At 41.7% G+C, this 26,591-nt stretch overlaps 1 protein-coding gene and 1 pseudogene across 1 annotated transcript in view; both read right to left on the bottom strand.

Moving 5' to 3' along the window:
• Nucleotides 1-6,980: 6,980 nt before the first annotated feature.
• Tshr (thyroid stimulating hormone receptor) overlaps nt 6,981-26,591 on the bottom strand; it is a 69,155-nt gene continuing 49,544 nt past the window's right edge. The window contains exons 9-10 of the mRNA XM_008835877.2: nt 11,303-11,491; nt 6,981-8,882 (exon numbers count right to left, since the gene is read on the bottom strand). Coding sequence (XP_008834099.1) covers nt 7,469-8,882; nt 11,303-11,491 — 1,603 coding nt within the window. The 3' untranslated portion in view covers nt 6,981-7,468. The remainder of the gene's footprint in view (nt 8,883-11,302; nt 11,492-26,591) is intronic.
• On the bottom strand, nt 19,006-19,738 carry LOC103736379 (annotated as a pseudogene).

Here is a 26,591-nt window from a genome sequence, read left to right as displayed (position 1 = left end):
GGTTAAAAACTCATTCAATTTTATGTCTTACAGGGTTTATACTATATTGTATATTGTATAACTGTTTTAATTCAACAGTGAACCTAAAATTTTTATAGCCACTTTTGAAAGAGCTGTATCTTTGCTCTGGAAACTGTTATTGAGCATATTATAGCTAGAATGATATGCTTTTTTAAAAAACAATAATATTAATGTATATTATTGTATAATGTATATTAATGTATAATTAAGCTCTCCAGTCCTGAACCATTCCTATTATCTGCTTCCATTGCCTATGTAGAACGATCCTTAGAAAGTTTCTCAATATATCCTAGATACAGCATCGACCATCACAGGCCACTTTTGCAACTTTGGTGATGTGGGGGGCATAGAAGTCACTGTGCAACCATCAAAAGGATCTGTGGACAAGGACAGAATGGAGTAGATTGGAGGGAGCATTAGGACTTGTATTCTTTGGGAAGGTTGGCATATTAGGAGCACTTTCCAGCTGTAACACAGGATAGGGCCTTGGGATTTGGAGTTTGGAGAGAATGCCTGCTCTCTGGATTAGATGGGTAGACAGTTAAAGAAGCAGAAGGAAATGCTTGGAGTTCAAGTATTGCTGTCACTAGTGTCTCCACTGGACTCACTAAAATGAAGCCAACTTGGATATCTGGGAAGACTTGCTCACTTTTCCTCTTCACCAGAGTTGGCCTCCAGATGGTGAAAACAGGTATGATGTCAACCATCTCCTTTTTCATCTGGACCATGGCATTGATTTGGTCAGTGTTTCCATTTCTCTGACATTTGTCGAAACTATTAATATTTCCCCGGGTGCCTGTCCTGCTGGAGTGCTTACAGAACCCTGAGAAAGAGAAAAGCTTCTGAGAGCAAACAAAGTGTAACAGCTCTACTGGTCATTAATAAATCCCAGGAGTTCCATGTTTCCACAGACATATGAAGTATTTTTCAGCATCTGCTTTGACAGTATAATACCTATTATCGTTCTAAAGACTCTTCCATGTGCTTTCAGGGGAGCTAAGATGGAATGGAATGAAATTTAAAGTGAGCATTTGCTACAAAAGAATTGGAGATATGAGTCTTGATTTTTTTTCCCTCAAAAAATTACCTTATTTCTTTAACATTGCTCTTGCTGAGAAACTTGAAAATCTTCCTAAGAAAATGAAGCTTTTTGTAATCCCCAGTGGGGCTGATCCTTAGGTACAGTGTGTGAGGTTAAAGAAAATTGAGTCTCAGGAAGGAATGAGTTGTAACTAGATTTTTGTCAAAATCCTTCCTGCCTAATGCTATATAGTAATACTGTGGGGTTTTTGTTTTTGTTGTTGTTGTTTGTTTGTTTTTCTCTTTTTTGAGACAGGGTCTCCCTATAGCCTCAGCTGACCTGGAACTCGCTAGGTAGATCAGGTTGGCCTCGAACTCACAGAGATCCACCTACCTCTGCCTCTCGAGTGCTGGCATTAAAGGCATGTGCTACCATGCGTGGCTGTAATACTGTTTTTGAAGGTAGATTTCTGAACTACTAGACTTCTGTGTGATCCCATTATTGTAAATAGTGCTGCAAGGAATGTGAGAGTATAGATCTTCTTGTTTTGTTTGATTTCATTTATTTTCTTATGTGTATGGGTATTGTGCCTGGGTGTATGTAAATGCACCTGGGTCATGCAGTACCTGCAGAAGCCAGAAGTGGGTGTTAGATCCCCTGGAACTGGAGTTATGGATGGTTGTTAGCCACCATGTGGGTTCTGGGAATCAAATCCAGGTGTTCTGCAAGAGCAGTCAGTGCTCTTAATTGTTAAGCCATCTCTCCAGCCCCCTCATTTTTTTTTTCTTTGAGGCAGGGTCTTACTATGTAGCCCTGGATGGCCTGGAATTCACTGTGTAGACCAGGTTGGTCTTGAATTAAAGAGATTGCTGGGATTAAAGGCATGTGTCACCACAACTGGCCTCTTCTTTTTAAAAAAAGATTTATTATTAATTATGCATATATGTATCTATATGCATGTGGGTATGTGTACATGAGTACAGGTGCCCTTGGAGAACCAGATCCTCTGGTGCTGGAGTTACAAGCATTTGTGAACTGTCTGATGTGGGCGTTGGGATCCAAACTCAAGTCCCCTGCTCTTAACTACTGAAGTGTCTCTCCAGACCCAGAGATCCTCTTTTGATATAGGGATTTCAATTTCATTCTCAGAAGACAAGTCGTTGAGTCATATGGTATTATTATTTTTTTTTTGAGACAGGGTCAAGTTACATAGCAAAGGCTGGTCTCATACTTGGGATTGTTCCTTCTGCCTCAGTCTCTTAGCACTGGGAGTAGAGCTGTGTGCCTCCATACCTGGCTCCATATTTAATTTTTAAAATTAACTTAAAAAAATTTTATGTGTATGAGCGTTTTGCCTGCATTTAATTGTACCTATGAGTACAATGCCTGTGGAGGCCAGAAGAGGGCATCAGATCCTCTGGAACTGGGGTTATGGTTGGTTGGTAGCTGCCATGTTGGTGCTGAGAACTGAACTCCATCCTCTTCAAGAGCAGTCAGTGCTCTTAACTGCTGAGCCATCTCTCTAGCCCCTCTAGTTTTAATTTTTTGAGGAGCCTCCATACTGTTCTCCATGATGTCTATACTAATTTACATTCCCATCAGTAGTTGTTGCAAGGGCTCCCTTCCTCCACACTCCTACCAGCACTTCTTATCTTTTAGTAATGTATATTTTTAATTGAATTTTTGTGCATTTCATACAAAACATCTTAAACATCTTTGTGCCTCCTCCCCAATCCAGACCTCCCCATAGCCCGCCCCACTGGATTTCATGAATTCTGTCATATATGTTAAAACAGCCTATTGAGTCACTTAGTGTACCCAAATGTCCCTCAGTGAAAGTTCATCCCTTGGAATCTAGTCAACCTATTTAGCATCACTCCCTTAAAGGAGATCAACTCTCCTTTACCTGGCAGCAATCAGCTGCCAGTAGTTATTCAGCTAAGGTTGAGGCCTGCTGTCCATTTCCCCAGTTCTATGCTGGCTTTTGTGATTGAGTTTGCACAGATCTGTGTATACTGACACCATTGCTGTAGGTTCATATGAGCAAGGTCTCAGGAGACTATAAGACTTTTTCCATATGATCATGTGCCTCCTATGGGGACCCACAATTTGCAGACTCTTATTTTCTGCACTTTGGCCATTTGTGGTCTTTTGTGTTCATTGCTCTCTGCTGCATGGGGGAGCTTTGTTGATGATGAGAGATGCACCAGTATTCTCTCTATCCCTTTTTCCACTATGTTCCATGAGCCTTAGGTGTAGAGGTTTCATTGTAGATGTGTCACTTAGGGTTGGGCAATTCACAGACAATCTGTGTGTGACCAGTTATGGAACTCTAATAGTCTCCATCTATTGCAAAAGAAACTTCTTTTAGGAGTTCTGACTTTTTTTTTTTTTGTCTTTTTGAGACAGGGTCTCCCTGTAGCCCCAGCTGTCCTGGAACTCACTATGTAGACCAGGCTGGTCTTGAACTCATAGAGATCCCACCTGCCTCTGCCTCCCAGTGCTGGGATTAAAGGCATGTGCCACCACACCCAGCTTGAGTTCTGATATTTTTAAGTACTATTCTACTCGCAGGTCTTCACTCATCCTTCATAACACTAAGCAGACACCATCCATCTTTACCAGTGCTAAGGATTCTTCTCTTTATGGTTCTTTGACTGCTGTTGGACACTCTATGCTTTCTCTAGACCACCTTATCTGACAGGTATTGGATTTAGAGACTGATATCTCTCTCTCTCTCTCTCTCTCTCTCTCTCTCTCTCTCTCCCTCCTCCCCCTCCCTCCCTCCCTCCCTCCCTCTCTGTTTAGGGCAGAGACCAATGTCAGGTGTCCTCCTGTATCCACCTTTTCTTTGAGACAGGGTCTCTTATTGAATCTGGAGCTCATCAATTCACCTAGATTGGCTGGCAATGTTACCTTCTTAGCTCTTTAGACACGCAGAATGAACAAGAATCACTCTACTGTATTGTAATATAGTCTCTCCTGAAAACTTCAAATGGGTTTAAGTATTTGTTTTCAGACTGTTACTGTTTTTTAAAATATTTTATTTATTATTTTTATTTTATGTGTATGAGTGTATTGCCTGCATGTATGTAAGTGCACCTGTGTTGTGTATGTATGTAAGTGCACCTGTGTTGTGTAATGCCCGTGGAAGTCAGAAGAGAGTGTTGGATTCCCCTGGAACTGAAGTTATGGATGGTTGTTAGCTGCCATTTGGGTGCTGGGAATTGAACCCGGGTCCTCTGCAAGAGTAGCCAGTGCTCTTAATGGCTGAGCTAACTCTCTAGTCTGTTATTGTTTTTTAATTATTGTGACGATTTTGTTTTAATCTTTGTTTTTGTCTTTTTGCCATCATCATGGTGCTGCCTTATGTACATTTTCCTCTCCTAACTGATTAATTCTGTTACATAGATTATTAAGAGTCATTGAATTTGTTTTTTTCAAAGATGGCTTTTTCTGAGCAATATGTATGAGCTTTTAGAACATGAATTTTGTGAAATTGATTGAACTAACATGGATAATTTTGTTTATTCTGTTTGTGGTGTGTGTGTGTGTGTATGCTCACACATAGGTGTTTATGTATATGTGGGTGCATGTGCATGTGTGTGCTGGTGGGGTGCAGTAAAGGTTTACATCAGGGATCTTCCTCAATTGCTTTCCCTCTTAGTTTTTTGAGACTGAGTCTCTCACTAAATATGGAGCTGATCTCTCTGGTTAGGTTGACTGTCAGCAGGCCTCACAGACCCTCGATTTCCCCCAGTGCCAGGATTAAAGGTGCATATTGCCCACCCCTGCCTTTTTACATGCGTGCTGGAGCTCAAGCTCGGGCCTTCATGTTTATGCAGCAGGACTTTTCCCGTTGAATCATTTCCTAGTTCTTGGCCTACTGGTGCTTATTCTACTCATGGGGGTCATCATTTATGTAGTTAAAATAGCAGTCAAAGTGAATGCTGGAGAGGAATTAAAGCTTATTATTTTATTAGGATACTATTTAAATTCCAGCATCAACAATCATTTTCTTGGTGCATTCCATTTTACTATTTTCCACTTTTAGCCATAATAGCCTATTAATGAATCATTATCATATTCAGTTTCCAGGAATTATTGATCAATTTTTTATCAATATTGATTACTTAGCAATTGTGCATAGTGTGTTTTTCCCTCTTTGGTTTAACATGTATGTATAATGTTAACTTCACTATGTAGACCAGGCTGGCCTTGAACTCACAGAGATCCACTTGCCTCTGTCTCCTGAGAGCTGGGATTAAGGCGTGTGCCACCGCTCCTGGCCCCCAATAATGTTAACCTCAAAAACTCTGCAAATTACAAAAAAAAAAACAAAAACACTATAGGATTCAGTACAGAAAGAAAATTACAAAAAACCACTATGGGATTCAGTACAGAAAGAAAATTTATTTCATGCTGTGAACGTGAATTTTAATAACAATTTTGTTAAACTCACTTTTTTAGGACTTTGTTTCTGAAGCATTAGATCAGCTACTCAAGATAATGCACATTATTTGTCCAGATGTGATATTTCAGAATGTCACAAGAGAGAAACACATGCCAAAAGGTAGCACATTTGTTTAATTTCATTAGTTACAAATGAACTGCTTGGAAAGCCAGTGTTTATATAATGGTCGTGAGACTCCAGGGGAGTCATCTGGGCACCATCTCTGAGGACTCATTAGCCTAACTGCACAGACTCAAAATGACAAAACCCCTTTACTTCCTGCTTTTGCTGGCTCTGACTAGGGACATTAGGGGGCTATCCCGGCAGGCAGCCTGGAGAGCACACTTACAGATACAGCTCCTGACTGAAGCAAAGAAGTACTATTGGGAAATAAAGGCTTTATGTCCAGTGATTGGTAGGGTTAGAAGGAACAGGCGCTGTCAGATGAAAAGCCATTGCCTACCCCCGCCCTGCTTTAGTGTGGCACTATGGGCTGCAAAACCAATCTATGAAGATAAGTTAAATACATATATATGTATATGTGTGTGTGTATATATATATATAATGCTTTTTGAGACATGGTCTCCCTATATCCACAGCTGGCCTAGAACTCGCTATGTAGACCAGGCTTGCTTCAGTCTCACAGAGAGCCACCTGCCCCCACCCCTGCCTCAGGAGTGCTAGGATTAAAGGCATTCATCACCATTTAACAACCCAAGTTTTACTGTAACTACCATTAAGCTAGTACATAAATTCCAGACTGTTTTGACTTGACAGCAGTATAGATTTAATAATTAGATGAATAATTTAAACCTGACCCAATATAATCACTCAACAGAATTTTTGAGTCAGACATGATAACCAAGAATTAAATACAGAAAAATTTTCCTTGGTGGTTTGTCTTGTTTTGAAAAAGAAGTGGACAGCAGCCCTGCAAAGGGGGAAGATCAGGTTCTGTTCACTTGGTGCTGGCTCTCTTTGTCATGAAAATATATCTTTTGAAGGGGAGATATACGAGAGGTTTTGAAATGAGAAAGGATATTGAGTTCCTTCATTTCTACAGAATTTGGAGGCCTAGGAACTCGCCCAAAGCCCTACAGTTAACTGGTGGTTAGCTATGTTAGTCAGCAGGTGATGTAGTATGCTCTATCCTAATTCTCATTGGTTGATTAGAAATATTTTCCAGTACTCACACCTTCCATGTATAAGACTAGTCAAGAAGATAAATTCTTAGTTTGCTATGCCACATATGCTCAAATCTGACTGGTTTCTCTGGGCATTATATAACATCTGGGTCATATCAGGCAGCTCCTGGTAAAGAGATGATTGATAGTTTCATAGGCATGAGAATAACACAACTCAAAGCTAAACCTTTCCCTCTTTTATGGCTCCTTAGAGCAATTGCATGATCTCTAGTTGTGTTTGGCTTTCTAGGGTTTGTTTTGTTTTGTTTTCTTTGTATCTTGAGACAGATTATCATGTAGCACAGGCTGGAACTCACCATGTATCTAAGGATGAATTTTACATTTTCCTGCTTCCACCTCCCAAGTATGGCATTTTAGTTTCAAGGAATTAAAACCTCTTTGACTATATCAGGGGAGCCGAAATGGGGCTGCTTACGTACACAGATACACTGGTCATTTGCTGAATCTTTAGTATGAAATGCTTTATAAAAGCAAGGAAGATAGATGTTGAAATTGTTCAGTTGTTATCTGTGGCACATGTTACGCAGTATCATAGACTCAGCATCAAGCAAAGCCTCCAGAAAGCACAATTATTTCCATATCACCAGGGATTCAGATATGCTGATAGCTCTTCTTTCTTGGAGATCATACTCTGTTGAGATGAATTCTGGACCTATGAAACATCACCTGTAGGAGCAATAGGTCAGCTGTGTGTTCACATGTCATAGGATTGGAATGCATGTCAAGAAACCAGTTTTTAAGGTTCCACTATGAATAGTATAGTGCCATTTACAAGGCTGTTTGCTTATACCCTTCTGAGATTTTTCCCTGTGTGTTTGGAGTTAGGTGGGAGTTTTCAAGCAGTTCATAGGTATCTTGCATGTTGGGCGGATTCTGTCTCATGTCCCCAGGAACCTTTTGGATCTGAATACCAGTGCTGTTGTTTGGACAGACTCTCTGACCCTGGTATGCCTGAGCCTGGCGTTTGCAGATGCCAAACTTGCTGAGCAGGATGAATACATCCCTCTGGAAGGCCTTGGTAAAAATAGCATAGAGGAATGGATTGGCACAGGAGTTGAGGGGATAGAAGAGAACAAGCAAGATTTTGGAGTTGGTAACAGTGATAAGAGGCTTGTTCATAAGTGCTGACAGGGAATAGAAGGAGATCGGGGCCATGCACATGAAGTCAGTGAAGATCAACACGGCCATCCTCTTGGCAATTTTGGTGTCTTTGTCCCGAGAGTTATACTGGGGATTTCGGACAGTGATGTAGATCTTCACATAACAGGAACAGACGATGACAAAGGCGACGATATTGACCAAGAGAACAAGGATAATGTACGCCAGGGCAAGAGGGGTGTCGGTGTCCATCGGCAGGCAGATGCTGACCTTGGCATAACTGCTTATTCCTACCAAAGGCAGCAGGGCAAGAAGGAAGCAGCAAATCCAACCCCCAACCATGATGGTGTAGGCATGCCTGAGGCGGATCTTCCGGTCCAGGCGCATGGCGAAGGTGATGGCATACCATCGCTCCAGGGTGATGACTGTCAGTGTGTACACGGATAACTCACTGGCGAAGACAGTGAAGAAACCAGCTGTGTTGCACCCAGGGCCTGTCTGCCAGTCAATGGCATGGTTGTAGTACTCAGAGTGAGTGTACAGGTCTACAGAGGCGATGAGAAGCAGGTATATCCCCATGCAGAAATCCGCAAAGGCCAAGTTGCACATAAGAAAGCGTGGTACGGTCAGTTTGTAGTGGCTGGTGAGAAGAACGAACAGGACGAACACATTGCCCAGGAGGGCCAACAGACTGACAAACCACACCACGATTCTCAGGAACTTGTAGCCCATGATGTCTTCACAGGGGTTGAACTCATCCGACTTCGGGGTACACACCATGTCTTCATTATCCCCACATACAGTGTAGTCATAGTGGCTGTCAAAAGCCTGGAGAGTCTCTTCCTGAGGGTTTTTGAGCTCCTGACCAAAACCTATGATCTCATCCTCTTGCTCTTCAAAGAAGACGTAATAATGAGAGTTGCTGGGGCTCTCCTGGTACTTGGAGTTTTGCTTGTACCCGACACTGTTGTCATCCTCATCTTCCTCATATTGCTGGTAGATGGGGCCTCTGAAGACATTTACCGATTTTCTTTGATGCAGGTTCTGCATACCACTCTCATTACACATCAAGGACTCCAAGATTCTGCAAGACAACAAAGATGAGTCACCACTTGCTCAAAATCCACAAGTGAGCCCTTTGACACTTGGGAAGATCTGCAGGTTACTTACTCTGATGTATATAATGCTGAAGACTCTTCATGATCTGGTCAGGCCAGTCTCGGCTACACCATTTTCAAAAGATTTATTCATTTCTGTATGCATGCATGTGCCACAGTGCACGTGTAGAGTTCAAAGAACAACTTGTGGGAGTCAGGTTTTCCTTTCCACCATGTGGGTCCCAGGATGGAACTCAGATCATCAGACTTGGTGGCAAGCTCCTTTACTTGCTGAGTCATCTTTTCCACCCCCTGCTACATCATTTTATATTACTTGATCTCTCCTGGGACCAGTGACATTGATCTTATTTCTTATCATCTAGAACCACTTGAAGACTAGTCATGATATAAAAGCATGGATGTTGTAGCCAAGTTATAACCTGGCTATAAAAGTTACTAGCTATGACAGCTTGAACAGGTCTGTGCAACTTGGTTTATTCCTTTGTAAAAAGGGATAAGCATTGAAAGAATAGAGTATCTTTTTTACACTGTTATAACAGTTCTGGGAGCATCAGACTGACCATGTCATCTATGTGTTGGTTACTGTTGTTAACAGTATTCCTATTCAGAGCTCCAAAGCACCATGCTCCCTTTGCCTGGAAACTCATGATGACCTCTACCCATTATACAAATTTAAACATGTGCTGCTTTTCTTTCTTTTTGAAAATTTTATGTGTATGAATGTTTTGCCCACATGTATGTGAGCACACCACATGCGTGCCTGGTGCCTGTGGAGGCCAGAAGAGGGCACTGGATCCCTTGGAACTGGAATTATAAATGGTTGTTAGCTGCTATTGGGTCCTAGGAACTGAGCTTGGATCCTCTGCAAGAGCAGCCAGTGCTCTTAACCAGCTAAGCCATCTCTCCAGTCCCATATAGTAAACTTTTTTTGTATGCTTTGTTTTGGTTTTTTGAAACAGGGTCTCCTGGAGCCCCAGTTGGCCTTGATCTCTCAGATCAAGGAGCCTGCCTCTGCTTCCCAAGTGTTGGGATTAAGGCATATGCCACCATCCTGAGCTTCATATGCTGCTTTTCCACAGGAGTCTTCCCAATCCCTTTAAATAAATCACCCCGGCCTTGGGCTTAATTCCTTCAAAGCACTGTTAGATATTTTCTTCTTCTCTTGCCTCTTTATTTTCTGACTTCCTCCATTACATTGTAAGCAGTAGGCAAGAAGTAGTCTCATACCCGGAACAGTGCCAGGCACACGGGAGATGCTCATCAAATATTTGCTGAACAAATGAGGAAATGGTCATAGCACACAGGCATACTCAGAGAAGATTTATTTTTCTCTACCTCACCAGATTTACAGCTGTCCCTAAGGTCCATGCCCATCCCCAATCCTTTCCTGATCAGTGCCATGTGGCATTAGTATAGCATCTGATGTCAACATCCCCATGCCCAGACAGTCATGCCTATGATGGCTCTCTTTGCATAGTTGTTCAACTTTCCTGTTTTCTTCTGCCTCTCTAACTAGGTCCTGATGCATTTATTATTATTTTTTTCTGATTGAATATAGGAGTGTAGGAGTCATCTAATAGATACTTATATAGAAACCAAAGGAGGTTGAAGTAGGTAAATGAAGGTGGGGTTAGAATAGGTGGTCCTACAAATAGGCAGAGCAAAAGCAAGAATCAGAGCTAGCTTTGAGAGTAAAGAAGCGCATCTTTCCCTTGTGGTCTTGCAAGCAGCCAGATATTGAAATGCTATTTATGTATGTATCATAGTTAATACGTAAGTTCTCAGTAATGAGAACTTAACTACAGTCCAGCTCACTGAATTCCAGATGTTTTTCATTCAGCCTCTTCATCTTAAAACCCCTATGAATGATGGAATTATGATCTCCATTGTCAAAGACTCAGAGTAGTTAAGTAGACTGGATGACACTGCTAGAAACTGGCAGAGCTGGGATATAAGCCAAGCCATTTTCAAAGTCCATGAGCTTTGACATATGTAAGGAACCATACTGCTCCGGTTGTCCATATGTGGTGTTATTTGTAAGCTTGTCCTTAGGGTTCTGTTGACTCATATGTGTTGCTTGTGGAGGGCAGAAATCATGTCTGCATGCTCTCTACAAAGTCTTACATGACATAATGAGACCCGTCTCCACTACAAGCATCTGTTCTTACCTCCCCTGCCTCACGGTAACCCAGCAACACTGGCCTTATTTCTCATCTGCACCTGCTTTTCACCCACAATCACTTGGCCCATGGGTTTCCGGCTCATGTGGATGCTTCCAGTTCTTTTCGTCCTGGCTTTCAAACCACAGACATTCTTTCTCAAACTCAGAAATGAATCCCACTTCCACCACAGCCTCTACTCGTTATTTCAGGCCCCTACTACTTACCCTCTGATTTTCTTCTGATTCTTAAAAGCACAGCAGTGGCTCGAATACGACAGGTCAGCCCGTATGAGGTGGAGGAAACTCAAGGAGAGAGGAAGTTTCTTTAGAGTCCAAGTGTTTTTTGCTATGAGTTCTTTCAGGTGCTCCAGGCCTTTGGATGGTAGGGCAGTAACACTGGTGGAAGACACATCTCTGGGACACAGAGAACAGAACACAATCAGGCAGTGAGCGGCCAGGGGGCCTTCTTGTCCTTGGCCAGAAAAATCAAACAAACCTAAGATAAATGGCGGAACTGACAAGTTCTTGCTGTTACTGAATAGGTAATCTACAATCTTCACATATAGGCTTCTAAGTTAAGGTTATAAGGAACTTCTATTTAAAAATTATTATTAGTGGGCTAGAGAGATGGCTCAGTGGTTGAGAGCACTGGCTGTTCTTGCAGAAGACCCAGGTTTGAGCCCCAGCACTGCTGTTCTTGCAGAAGACCCAGGTTTGAGCCCCAGCACTGCTGTTCTTGCAGAAGACCCAGGTTTGAGTCCCAGCACCCACACAGTGGCTAACAACCGTCCATGGCTCCAGTTCTGGGGAATCCAATGCCCTCTTCTGTCCTCCATGGGCACTGCACAACATGGGTGCACTTACACAGATGCAGGTATAACACTCATACACATAAAATGAAAACAAATATATCAATAAAAAATTATTATTAGTGTGTGTATGCATGCCATAGTACCCATGTGGAAGTCAGAAGATAACTTTGTGGTGTTAGTTCTCTTTCCACCTTTACATGGGTCCTGGGGATTGACTCTGGTTGCCAGGCTTATGAGGCAAGCAAGCACCTTCCTCTGATGAGTCATCTTTCTGGTCTGGAGCTGCTATTTTTAATGCATGGAATTCCTATAATTCATCAATACAAATGCAACTTCCACAGGCATTTTATTTTCTCTTCAAATTCTTGGAATCAGAGAGGGATGTGAGTGTTACTCTGCAAATGACACTGTGCGACTGCTAAAGGCTCTCCAGAAACGAGTATAAAATAAAAGAGATCAATGGAACCCAAATTACTATCATTCTCTGGGGAGGACTAGAATCTGGGGATATATAAACTCACTGATATGGATCAGCACCATATTATGAAGACAGCCTCCATTACATGTAGAACTTGAAAGTTTTACTGGTTATTATGTGAATCATGGCTAAGAGACCCCACCCCCACCATAGTTTCTTTTTACAAGACTATAGATATATTCTTATGAAAAAAGTGCTCGTCTTTATATTAATAATTTGAAATGAGGTTCAAGTGATTATGCAAACTGTGGGAGTGAGAGGTGGTTGGGCTAGGAATTACATATCAATGTCAGTTATTAAGGTAGAATTTATAGCTCTTCTCCAATCCTGATGAGTGCAGGGTGTATGTCTTGCTCTGTGATATTTTTACTTGCACTGAAAAATAACTTGAATAAGATCATGACTATTCAACCTATCATCTCTCTTCTTTTTAGTTCATCAATTGAAATAGTCATAAGCATTCTCTATAGAAGGCATTTATATTTAAAATATTTAATGTAATCCTGGCATGGTGGCACATGCTTGTAATCCCAGTACTTGGAAGGAAGGGGTAGGAGAAATCAGGAATTCAAGGCTACATACATCTTTGGTTACATAGTGAGTTTAAAGCTAGCCTGGGTTAAATAAGACCTTGTCTCAAAACCCCAATTTTATACACACACACACACACACACACACACACACACACACACACACACACATATAATTAATAGTGTCTGCTTAGCAAGTGAATTCTAATATTTTCAACTCCTTCCATTGTAATTGGACTTGCTGTGATTATATTATCAAGATTCAAGAACTTGTTTGTTTTTTATTTTGTTTTGTTTGTTTTACAAAAATAAAGATCACAGAGCCGGGCGTGGTGGCACATGCCTTTAGTCCCAGCACTCAGGAGGCAGAGGCAGGTGGATCTATGTGAGTTCGAGGACAACCTGGTCTACATAGCTAATTCCAGGTCATCTGGGGCTACAGGGAGACCCTGTCTCAAAAAGACAAAAAGAAAAAAAAAAACCCCAACCCCCCCAAAATAAAGATCACAATTATTATTTTTAATGACAAAACTGTGATTATTTTTAAAAACTTTTTATTATTTTTATTTTATGTATAAGATGATATTGCCTGCATTTATGTAAGTGCACCCATGTTGTGCAATACCCAAGGAGATCAGAAGAGGGTGTCAGATCCCCTGGAACAGGAGTTATGAAAAACAATTGTTAACTGCCATGTGGGTGCTAGGAACTGAACCCAGGGCCTCTGCAAGAGCAGCCAGTGCTTTTAAACGGAGAGCCATCTCGCTAGTCCCAGAACTGTGATTCTTGTGGGAGATGGTTGTCATATTAGCTATTTTGGTTGGATTTCATTTAAAATTCTATAGTGCAGTGTTTTCCAGCCTTGCCTAGTGATAAGAATGAACTTTGGCACTTGTTGCTATATGCCCTCTGGGTGATTTTTAGCACTAGGCAAAGATGTTTGGGAAACTGGCTTAAATAACTGCAGCTGGTGAGAGAGCAGAGGGATTAGAGTCAGCCTTCAGCACAATGACATTAAGTGCTGCCTGTCCTGTCCTTGGGACACTGTCTTAGCCACACTGTCTTTAACATGCTGTCTTTGCCCTGCTGTCTTTGCCATGCTGTCTTCAAGGTCAGGCTGGCTTTCTTCTGTTCTTGAAGCAACTTAGGTATCTCTACCACATGTTGAGTCCGTATCAGTGAAAGAGGAGAGCATCTTTTAGCTCATTTCTGTAGCTTTGCTCATCAAAGGGTATCCAACTAGCATACCATGCCGCATGTAGCCAAGGATAGCTATGAATGTGGTCCAACACAACTGTAAATTTACTTAAGAGATTATGAGATTTTGTGTGTGTGTGTGTTTCTACTTTTTGTGACTTGCTTGTGAAGTCTTGAATATGAACTTTGTAGATGATAATATCATGTCCCAAAATCCAAGTGTTAGACACAGACTGTATGTTCATCTGAGGTTATCTTTCAAAGACATGTATTTGTGTCTTAATAGATTTTTCTTGAGAAAAGACTTTAGCAACCATTCCAATAATTGCACTGTCAAGTCTCCAACTCTGTCTTCCTATTACCAGCATCATTTTCTGCATTAGGAATTTGAACAGGACAAGGCAGGACAGATTGTCTCTGCTCTGTGATGTCTGGGGCTGAGTTAGGAGAAACTGAAGTTGGAGGAGATTGAAGGCTGGGAGTTCCTTCATTGGCACATCTGGTACTGGGACTGAGAGGACTCACTGGGACTGTCAATGTACTTGCTGCTCTGGACAGGTTGGGTTTTTCACATTTGAGATTCTGAAAGAACTAATGCTGGCAAGTGTAGAGGAGATATGTCAAAACAACTGACTATTTTATTTATATTTTTTAGTATTTTTCAAAAGTTTATGTGTATGAGTGTATTGCCTGCATGTGTGTTAGTGCACCTGTATTGTGCAGTGCCCAGAAGGGGGCATCGGATCCCCTTGAACTGGAGTTTTGGATGGTTGTTAGCTGCTATATGGGTGCTGGGAATTGAACCTGGGTCTTCTGCAAAGCAGCCAGTGTTCTTAACCACTGAGCCATCTCTCCAGCCCCTGGTTCTTTATTTTTAAACTTCTGTAGTTATCCAAGTTGTAGAGAAATCACTGAGGTAGATACCTATGGGAAAATTGTCAACTCGGCACTCTTCAAATCAGCTGATCTAGGCAATACCCTGGACCAGCATGACTCAAATGGGAATGCAGACTGAGTCACAGCCCAGACCAAGTGAACGAGGGCTTCTGTTGGCACAGGTCCTGGCAATCCGCATTATTTAAGGTGCTCTCCTGGTGACTCAGAGAATCATCCCAGTTCTTAGAGCATTTTCATGAAGTAGATAGATACTAAAATTTAGATCAAAAAACCAGGAGTGCTATATATCCAGAGGCTCATCACTGTAATTTGTGTCTACAGTGCTCAGTTCAGTGCCCTGAGAGCTTTGCTGTTATAGTCACCTCTCTTGGGACTTTCAATATATCCAGGTACAGTAACCCTGTAGGGACCCTGGGAGGGAGGAAGTGAGACTGGTTTGTCTTAGTGTCTGCAGTAAACATGTCCCAAGTGGCCTCTGATTGCATCCCAGTCAGGCTGTTCTAGGGACTTGGAGCTATTTGGGCAGACATGGAGAAAATAGGTGTTGGAGAATGAGTATATGCCTTAGAAACACCTGTAGCATGTTGAGTGTTTGGGATTTATTGGGGAATCAATAAATCTTCATCCCATTCTTTCTCCAGCCTTGAGTTTCTCTGAACACAAACCCAATGCAAAGGATCCACTCAATTCAACTGTAGCCTAGAGCTTAACTTGTTTAAACAACTGCTCATGACATTTCCATCTGCATGCCTCACAGGAATCTCCATTTTAATAGGTCTAAAACAGCTTGTGGCCACCTACTGGCACCTCAACCTCCCTTTTCTCCATTTTCCCCTGTCATAGCAATTTGCATTCCTACAGTTCAGTTGTTCAAACTAGTGATCTTGGAGTAACTCAACATACTGAGTTTCAACATTTAAGCTAGCAAAGAGCTGTGCGTTTAATTTTAAAAGGATCTCAATACTAGTACAGTCAACAATTAGTATGTACATTTCTAAATCCATGGATTCAACCAAATGCATGTTAAAAAATTTAAAAAATAAATTGCATCTGTACTGAATATATACAGAATATTTCTTGGCATTAGTCCCTAATCAAAATATTTAACAATATTTGCATAGCACTTACTTTGCATTAGGTATTAAAGTAATTTAGAGAGGATTTAAAGTGCACAATAGGATAAACATGCCAAAACAATGCAAATACAATGCCATTTTATTTATTTATCAGTTTCTTTATTTTTATTGTATGTGTATGAGTTTTATCTGCACGTATGTAAATTCATCGTATGTGCAAGGCCTGCAGAGGACCAAAGAGAATATCAAATCCCCTGGAACTGAAGTTACAGGTGGTTGTAGGCTGCCATGTGGGTGCTGGGAACCAAACTCAGGTCCTCTGCAAGAGCAACCAGTGCTCTTAACCACTGAGCTGCTTCTCCAGCCCCACAATGCCATTTTATGTAAGGGACTTGAGCAGTCCTAAATTTTGATATCTTCACTGGGTCTCAGCAGCAGTTCCTCCCAGACATTAACGACTACATTCATGTCTTTACTCTAACCTTTCTAGCCCAAGCCAACACCGTCTTTTGCTATAATCGCCTTTTTGTTTACTCTTATTTGTTTACTCTTATTTCCTTCCAATCTGGTCTCCACACACCAGCCAGAACAGTCAAAGGAGTCAAGTAATGTCACTCTCCTGCTTAACCTCCCGGTGACTTCCCAACGCACTGCCAATTCTTTATACCATGTCTTTCCAGGTCTTGCAGACATGGCCCTTGACTACGTCTCCAAGCTGGTCTCGGGGATGTAAGGCCACTTGACATTCTAAGTGTCCGTTAAGAACGCTGCTCCTCCAGCAGTGCCTCTCTCTCTAGAGGCAGGTTACCTCTCTCATATATCGCACACTCAAAGGGTCAAGCACTGGGAGCTGTTGATTTTCTTTATCTGTAGTTTACATTGATCTTCTCTCACAAAGATTATCAGAAATGACAGTAGCAGCTCCTTCATACTTTCTAGTGCATACAGTACTATGTCTTCACTCAAAATGTTACAGCTCTTCATACCTACTGTCTCTCTTCATACCTACTGTTATTTTATAGTCTGCTCTTCATGCCTATTTTATATTCTATTTTATATAATTATATTTTATTATTATTTTATCTATATTTTATATATATATATATTATATATCATTTTTGGTCTTTTTGAGACAGGTTTTCCCTGTAGCCCCAGCTGTCCTGGAACTCACTATGTAGACCAGGCTGGCCTTGAACTCACAGAGATCCCCCTGCCTCTGCCTCCTGAGTGCTGGGATTAAAGGTGTGTACCACCATGCCTGGCCTCTATATTCTATTTTATTATTTTATATTCTGTTTTACATTCTATTTTATAGTCTCTCTTCATACCTACTGTTTATTTTATAGTCTCTCTTCATACCTACTGTTATTTTTTCAACATGATTTCCTACCTTCTATCCACCATCTTCCAGGGACTGAAGCTTTTGTGTTCTCTCATGGGGTCTCCTTTGCCCTTGGCCTACATTCCTGCTATGTATTTGGCCCACCATAAGTACTTATAGTCTAATTAAATTGTGCTTCCCTCATCTGTCAGATGTGCTGGGCTCTTCATGTACCTACACGTTTGTGCTGTTATTGCTGCCACCTTAGTTTAGATCATTACATATCTGAGTTTTGCAAAAATGCTACAGTGGTCTCCCACAGCTCTAATAATCCCATCTTAACACTTAGAATAGAATGTTTTTTCTAGGAACTGGTCTCATATGGTTCCAGCAGTGTGAAACCCAAGGTTCCTTCAATGAAGTTCAAGCTTCTTGGAAGAGTATCATCTCTTCCCTCCACTAGGAGTCTCTCCCTAAATTCTGTATCATCTTTCATCATCTTCTCCCTCATTTCAGTGGAGTACACTTTCAAATAACTTCTTAGAAAGTCCATATAAGAAAGAGATTTTCAGCAGGGTGTGGTTGCATGTACCTTTAATCCCAGCACTTGGGAGGCAGAGGCAGGTGGATCTGAGTTCAAGGTCAGCCTGGTCTACACAGTGAGTTCCAGTGGTTTTGATCTTTCATGTCAGAAGTAGTCTTTGACTGGTTACCCTTAGTTACCCATACACACTTAAGAGTGAGTTTTGCCACTGGCAGACTTTGTTTTAGGACAATTGTGAAGGGAGGTGGCTATTATGTTACTGGACTCTAAAATGTCAGGTTACATTCCAGCATAGAGTGGGGAGGGACTCATAAGCACACCCCTCCATTCTAGCTGAAGAGATGTTGACAGTTGATGACTTCTAGAGAAGGAAGACACACCCTTCTTTAAGGGCGTGGCCCTGATATGTCCACTACACTCTAGTGGATGACCCTACATCCATAAGTATACGGGCAGCAGAAACTGGACTCAGTGGGTTATTTTTTTAAAAAGCACACAAAGTTGGGAGGGGGAGAGAGTACAGGTTGGATCTGGGAGGATGTAGAGGGAGGAGTGTGTGGGGGTGAATGACCAAAATACATTGCATGTGTGTATGAAATTTTCAAAGAATGGATAAATCATGTTTTGTTAAAATGCCTGGCTACCAGTGTCTTTTTGTTTTAGTGTTTTCCAACTTCTTCAGAAAAGAGACTTGAATTCTCAAGCTTAGCAGGAAGCTTTTCTGTTTGTTCTTTTAAATGTTAAGATTTTATTTACAAAGCTTTTTCTTGTTGTTGTACAGAAGTAAAAATGTTGTTACAACCTCAGTGTAACTGGTAGCTGCAGACAGTTGACTCACCAATCACAGCTATCCAGGCTACAGCAAGTCTTACAGGAAAACCCAACAACGTTTATTTTGTTCTTGGTGGAGGAGTCCCAAGAGGGACTGACGGCCACAGGCACTATTCTTCGGCTCTTGGGGTGGGTGGGTGTCCTGGGGTTTGTACCACAGCTACTCTTTTTAAACAGCTACCAAATCCATCAGCAATCCAACCAATCCTGAACAGTTCTGTTTCTGCAGGTTGTTTGGGGTCTTAATTGTCTTCTCCTTCACTGTCTCTTTCTCTCTTTCTCTTTTCGCCTTTCCTGCTTTCTTCCTCCTCATCCTCATCCTCTTCATCAGCTTCTCCATGATGTCCAAATTCTTCACCCCCCCTTCATCTTCATCATCTCTCCTACATCTTCCTCTTCATCCTCTTCATCAAACTCTTCCTCCTCACCATCCTCATCTTCATCTTCACCCTCATCTTCTCCTTCATCTTTTTTCTCTTCATCCACACTGTCCACCTCTGCATCTGAGTCACAGGCTTCCTGGTCCTCTCGGTCATAGCCATCCAGGTAAGTCAGCTGAGGCAGGAGCTTGAAGGCACTCTCTCAGTAATCATTAAGATTAGTGACCTCACAGTTGAACAGAGCCAGGCTTTTCAGACAATTCAACATTTTCAAAGGTTCTAAGGTACTGATATCTTTCAGTTTATTTCCACTTAGGTTTAGATGTGTGAGATTTGGGAGTTCTGCTAGTATGTCCAGCTCTCCAAAGATTCTATTATCGTCGAGCTTAAGCTTTTTCAATTTAGGTAGTTTGAGGAGATTTGAAAGTGAAATCAAGCCTACACTTAGTAAACCGAGGAACTCTAAGTTCACAAATTCAGCTGTTAACCCCTCAATTTGTCCATCATTTGATTTGCAGTTGTCCAAGACAGATTCTTAAACAGCTGCCAGGGTCCTGTTCCTCAGCTCCAGGTCGATCTTCATCTTCATGTCCATGTTCATGGGGTGGCCTGAGCCTTTTGGAGCCCCTGGAAGTCACTCTGGGGAGCAGAGAGAAGCCAGGGAGGGGAAAGGGGGCTGGAGCAGGTACTAGCCTCACTACCACCACCCCTGGCCAAGGCCCTGCACTGCACTTAAACCAGAGATGGCAAGGAGACTGCTAGGCTCCACTAGGCCTGTTTGTTTTCTAAGACAGGATCTCACTAAGTAGCCTTGGCTATCCTGGAACTCATTATGTAGACCAGGCTGGCCTTGAATTCACAGAGTTCCACATGCCTCTGCCTCCTGAGTGCTGGGATTAAAGACCTATACCACCACTTCTGGCTGCAAGAGGATATTTAGATGCTGGCATTTTGTATGAATGGGTTAGAAGGTGTGATGGTTACTACTGGTTGTCAACTTGACAGGATCTAGAATCACCTAGAAGACAAGCCTCTGTGCATGTCTGTGAGGGATTATGTAGATTAGTTTAAAGGAGGTGGGAAGGCCCACCCTATATGTGGGTAGCACTATTCCTTGCCTCCAGGTCTTGAATATAAAGGAGAAAGCATACCTTTAATTCCACCACTCTGGAGACAGAGGCAGGCAGGTCTCTGTAAGATTGAGGCCAGCCTGGTCTACTTAGAGAGTTCCAGGTCATCTGGGGTTACAGGGAGACCCTGTCTCAAAACAAAACAAAACAAAACAAAAACAAAAAAGGGAGAACAGAAATATTCACATCAGTCTGCTTCCTGGTTGTAGATGCGATGAGACAAGCTGCTTTACCCTCTTGTTGCTGTGCTTCCTGCCCGTGAGGGACTGTACTCTTGAACTGTGAGCCCACATAAACCCTTCCTGCCTTAAGTTGCTTATGTCAGGGAATTTTCTCAGAGCAACAGGGAAAGCGGCTAATACAGAGGGTTAATGATTCCAGATAAAGACCTTCAGTTAATCCATTTGGTTTTAGCTCCATATCTGTCTCAACAGAGGCTACACACATCACCTCTAAATCCAGTTTCACAGAGATACTGTGCAGGGTGAGACAGCCACCTCTGGCTATATGCGCTCTGCGAGTTCTCTAAGCTTCCCTTCCTTTCTTTTCTGCCCTTTTTTCTTTCAAGATTCAGTAGCTTTCTAGACTATGGATATGCCCTTCCTGTCCTCTTTGCCCTTATGGATTTATATATCTTAAAAATTCTATTCTCATCTTTTTAAGGAGGACCTGAAGAGGGAGATGAAATAAAATCTTCTGTTCAATGTATCATCTTTAACTTTTGCTTGCCACTCTGTTGAGCATGTCAAACTGGACAGCAGCTTAGACAAATACTGCTGAATGCTGAGTCAGACTAGACCGCCTCCCAACTCTGGAGTTGATGGAGAAAGAACCTCAGTCTTAAGAAATCCCCAAATTGAACAACTTAGGGTCATTTAAAACTACTTGAGGTTGTAGCTTTTCCTATTTACTCATACATTTTTTAATCTAACCAATATGAATTTTTAATTATCTTCCTTCCCTTTCCCTTTCTTTCTCTTTCCTTCCTTCCTTCCTTCCTTCCTTCCTTCCTTCCTTCCTTCCTTCCCTCCCTCCCTCTTCTTTTTCTTTCTTTCTTTCTTTCTTTCTTTCTTTCTTTCTTTCTTTCTTTCTTTCTCTCTCTCTCTCCTTCCTTCCTTCCTTCCTTCCTTCCTTCTTTCTTTCTTTCTTTCTTTCTTTCTTTCTTCCTTTCTTCCTTTCTTGCCTTCTTTTGAGACAGGATCTCCCTGTAGCCCAAGCTAGCCTGGACCTCATTATGTAGATTAGGCTGGCCTTGATTTTACAAAGATTCACCTGTTCTGCCTTCCAGTGCTCAGAATTAAAGGTATGGACACCACACTCAGCAGAATCCTGAATTTTCTTAGTGTAACTTATCTAAAATAAGAACTTCAGGGACTGGAGAAATGGCTCAGTAGTTAAAAGCACTGACTGCTCTCGTAGAAGACCTAGGTTCAGTTCAGCACCCACATGGCTGCTAACAACCATCCATAACTCCAGTTTCAGGGGCATCTGATGCCATCTTCTGACCTTCATGGGCATTACATAACAGGGGTGCCCTTACATGCATGCAGGCAATACACTCATACACATAAAATAAAAAATAAATATGGGGCTGGAGAGATGGCTCAGTGGTTAAGAACACTGGCTGTTCTTGCAGAAGACCCGGGTTTGAATCCCAGCACCCACATGGCAGCTAACAACTGTCTGTAACTCCAGTTCCAGGGGATCTGATCACCTCTTCTGTTCTCTGTGGACATTGCACGACATGGGTGCCCTTACCTACATGCAGGCAATACATGCATACACATAAATAAATAAATAAATAAATAAATAAAGTAAAATATTTAAAATAAGAACTTCAGTATATAGTTAAAGCCTACAGCTTCTATGACTTATGTATTGAAACCTCAGGAAGTTCCCTGTCCCAGTCTGGATCCCTCAGTGGGAAATGCTCACATACTGTAATTTGTCAAGGATTGTGCTTTGCCGCATGGCCTCAAGAACCAAAGATAACCATTTACTGCCAATAGCCCTATGCTGAAGCACAGACATGTACCTAGCCTCAAACCACCCTCACCCCCAAGTGGCCATCACCATCACGGGTAAGGGTCAGACTCAGTCCTATCCATGAGAAATACGAAATCCACTTGCCTTTAAGGCATTATATCTTTTAGGCTCTGACTCAGAACTTAATTAACAAAATGGACTTGTGCGGTCTCTCAGAAATAGTATGCCTAGGCTAGAGAGATGGCTCAATGGTTAAGAGCACTGGTTGTTCTTGCAGAAGTCCCGAGTTTGATTTCCAGCACCCACATGCAGCTAACAACATCTGTAACTCCAGTTTCAGGGGGATCCAACACCCATTTGACCTCCATGGGCATTGCATGACACTTAAATACATGCAGGCAATACATTCATACACAAAAATAAAAATAATAAAATATTTTAAAAAAGAAATTGTGTGCCTAAGTGAAAACCTATAGCCACCTATTTCCTTCCCCTGTTGTAGGAGCAGAAGTCCCAGGAGAGTCAAAGAAGTTGGTACTCAGTCATATTTGCTTGGGACAAACCATATGCATAATTCTACACACCAAATCCTGCATGGCATGCTTATGTTTGCGGGTTATTCATTGAAAAATTGAATAATCTCAGACAGACTCATCCTTCCCATCGGTTAGCCAGCTGTCAGCATCATTCTGTTAATTATAACATCATGAGTAAAACTTGCTGCAGCATACAGCACGCTTGGTTTTTGTTTATTATGTAGTCTTATGCAGCCTCAGTTCTTTTCTTTCCTCACCCAAGTGATTGAATCAATTTGGGTTAAATTACCAAATTATGAGAAGAGTGGTGATGGGGAGGTCACAGTTCTTCGAAGTTGGAAGAACAAAATAAAATTTAGGTAAAAATGGTTAGCAAGTCTGATAGGCACTCACTAGTACATAAACTTCTACAGGAAGATGCAGAGCAGGAACAGGAAAGAAAGTCTACCCTACTGTTCTTCAGATTCAGCATTGTGGGGGAATCTTGGTTAACAAATACTGAGTTAATAAACTAAGAATGTACATGATTTAGGACATTTTGCCAGTGTTGTTTTCCTACGGTTCACTAAGCTAAAATCCTTTATGTTCTATAGCTTTTGATCATGGTAAACAACAAACAAAGCAATCCTTGAACAATTAACTATACCAAAACCATACTACAAAGAAACTTAAGGATTTTTGAAGTATTCTGTTACAGATGAAAAGTTAACTTAGCTTTTTGGTTTAACATAGGTATGAAAACATTTATTCTGACTGACTCCCTAGATGTAAGTTGCTTGATCATTTGAGACCATTGCCTTGCTCAGTGGTTCCCAGGATTTGATGAACTTTTACTTTATTTAAAGTAAAAAAACAAAACAAAAACAAAAACAAAAACAAGGGCTGGAGAGATGGCTCAGCGGTTAAGAGCACTGGCTGCTCTTGCAGAGGACCTGGGTTCAGTTCCTAGCACCCATATAGCAGCTAACAAACATCTCTACTCCAGTTCCAGGGGAATCCAATGCCCTCTTCTGACCTCCTCGGGCATTGCATGACACAGGTGCACTTGCACACATGCAGGCAGTAAGTACACTCATACACATAAAATAAAAATAATAAATAAAAATATTTTAAAAAGTAATTCTATCATTATAGGCTGCTGTAATTTAAAGTAGTAATTCTTTTCCATTCACATCAAGAACTATAGCAATAAGAGATCTAATTAGTAAGTGAGGATTTGAGGGGAAACCCAAGTATCCTTAGTTGCCAATATCAGTCCTTTGTTCTGAAGGTTCCTAGGGCTGAAAGCTGACCACCTGCCGACCTTGTCCAGAAATCAAAACACACAGCCCAAGAGAGATATCGTCTGCTTTTCCTCCTCACGTTCTTCTGAGAGTTGCAGTTCCTTTGCTGTGCCCATGGAGGTGCAGCTGTGACTTAAGAGGAATGAAGTACTGCAGTTTCCTTAGCAACTTGGCTCCTAAGCCAGGCACTTTAACAGATCTGTTTGTCTTGGGTTTGCCACTCATTTTCCAGTCAGTTAAGCAGAGCAGCCTACCAGCTTAACCTCTTCTGCCTTTGTAGGCCTAGGAGGCGGTTCCCTTTTCCAAAACAGCTACTTCAAGAGCTGCTCTCAGCAGCCTAGAAAGGAAGAAAGGAGCCCCGGTGACTTGGTTTTCAGAGCTGGATTCCCTTTCAATCTGAGGGAGGTCCAAGTCCTTCTAAGTAGCTAGCAGGTATAGAAGGGCTGGGACTGAGGTACATAGGACTAACATAGGCAGGGTGGAGTTTGGGTAGAGGTAAAGGGAAGAAGGCATATGGAAGCTGGCCATGGTAGTGCGTACCTTCAATCCTAGCACCTGGGAAGCAGAGGCAGATGGATCTCTGGGAGATCGAGGCTAGCCTGGTTTACATAGTGAGTTCCAGGTCAGCTGGGGCTACAAAGAGACGCTGTCTCAAAACAAACAGAAGGCATGTAGGTGAGTTGAAGGGGGCCACACCCTGTAAGGGACTCCTCAACTATGACTAATATCTCCATGGGCACCTTACAGAGGGCAGAGGGCTTTCCTTCCTCATCTGATAAGGTTCCCTACAATATGATTTCATCAAGTCTTTTTTAAAAAATTTATTTATTTTTGTAAATTTTTAAATTGAATTTTTGTGTATTCCATATACATCTTAATCTTTATAGCCCCTTCCCCACTGGCACCCTTCCACAGCCTCTCCCCCAACTAGAATTTATGCATTCTGTCATTTGTGTTAAGGCCAATGGAGTCACGTTACTGTCACCAGATGACCCTCAGTGCAAGGTCATTTACTGAGGTCTACTCAGCCTATTTAGAGTCCTTAGCTTTAAGAAGATCAGTTCATGCTAGGGGTAGTGCACACACCTTTAATCCCAGCACTTGGGAGGCAGAGGCAGGCAGATCTCTGTGAGTTTAAGGCCAGCCTGGTCTACATAGTGAGTTCTAGGCTAGCTGGGGCTATAGGGGGACCCTGTCTCAAAATGACCAAAATGTTACCCAGGATTACAACTCAACAAAAGAAAACAGAAGTCCCAATAGAAAATGAACAAAAGGTTTGAACAGACACTTGTCACAAGAAAATATATAAATGCTAGTAAGTACACAAAAGATGATCAGCATCATTGGTATCAGGGAAGCACAAATGAGATACCATTGCACACATTCTGGGAAGACTAGACTCAGACTGACAGTGAAGCTGGGTGTGGTGGCACGTGTCTGAAGTCCCAGCACTGGGGAGCCTGCAGCACAAAGATCTTGAGTTCGAGGCCAGACTGAGCTACCAAGTGAAATCCTGTATCAAAACACTAAGGGCTGTGGATGTAGCTCAGTGGTAGAATGCTTGCTAGCATATGCAAGGCCTTGGGTTCAATCTCCAGCAAAACACACAGAATGCGTGTGCACATGCACACACACAAACACACACACACACTAAGAAAAATGGTTGGGAGGAGGGTCTTATATATAGAAACTAGGCAACCATTTTAGAAAACAGTTTGGCAATATTTCCTATAAACATATATATGCTCTGTAACCTGGCAAATTTTGCTCTTAGATTTTTATGCGACAAGATTCAAAAGATACATGGTTCTTTTTGTTGTTGTTGTTGTTGTTAGTCTTTTTTTGAGTCAGGGTCTACCTGTAGTCCCAGTTGGCCTGGAACTCACTATGTGGACCAGGCTGGCCTTGAACTCACAGAGATCCACCTGCCTCTGCCTCCCAAGTGCTGGGACCAAAGGTATGCACCACCACACTTGGCCAAAAGATACATAGTTCTTTCTAGGAGAGTGAGGCATGAGGGAAGTTCCTGGATAGTGAAAGTGTTCCTAGGCTTAGCCAGGATAGAGTAGTTAAACTGTACAGTTAAGAACTGTCATTGCATGTCAATTATACTTCAATAAAAATAGTAAGTTTTCCTAGGATCTATCTAGAAAATTATGTATTCAATATACCTGTGTACTTCAGGCATGAAAGACCTTTGCCACAAATTTCCTACTAGAGTATAATCTTGTGATGATCATAAAGAGCCAAAGAAAACAAAGACATTTTATCTAAACCAAGAAAGTTGGCAGTGATATGCCCTGGGTTTTTCAAGTGACTAATTTGAAAATAGCTGAGAGCAACAAATGCTTATTTTAGGAGTTTATTTTCGTTGATAAATGTAATACAAACTCAAGGATATAAACACAAAGATTCCCTCTTTTCAAGAGGTACTTAGAAGAGAAATCAAGACTACCATAGTAATTATCACCAGCATGCTAAATGCTATTAAAGTGAGTTACATAATTTAGAAT

Source organism: Nannospalax galili, unplaced genomic scaffold, assembly GCF_000622305.1.
Source record: "Nannospalax galili isolate Female #2095 unplaced genomic scaffold, S.galili_v1.0 scaffold257, whole genome shotgun sequence".
Classification (NCBI taxonomy): domain Eukaryota; kingdom Metazoa; phylum Chordata; class Mammalia; order Rodentia; family Spalacidae; genus Nannospalax; species Nannospalax galili.
This window is presented reverse-complemented; position numbering and strand designations above follow the sequence as displayed.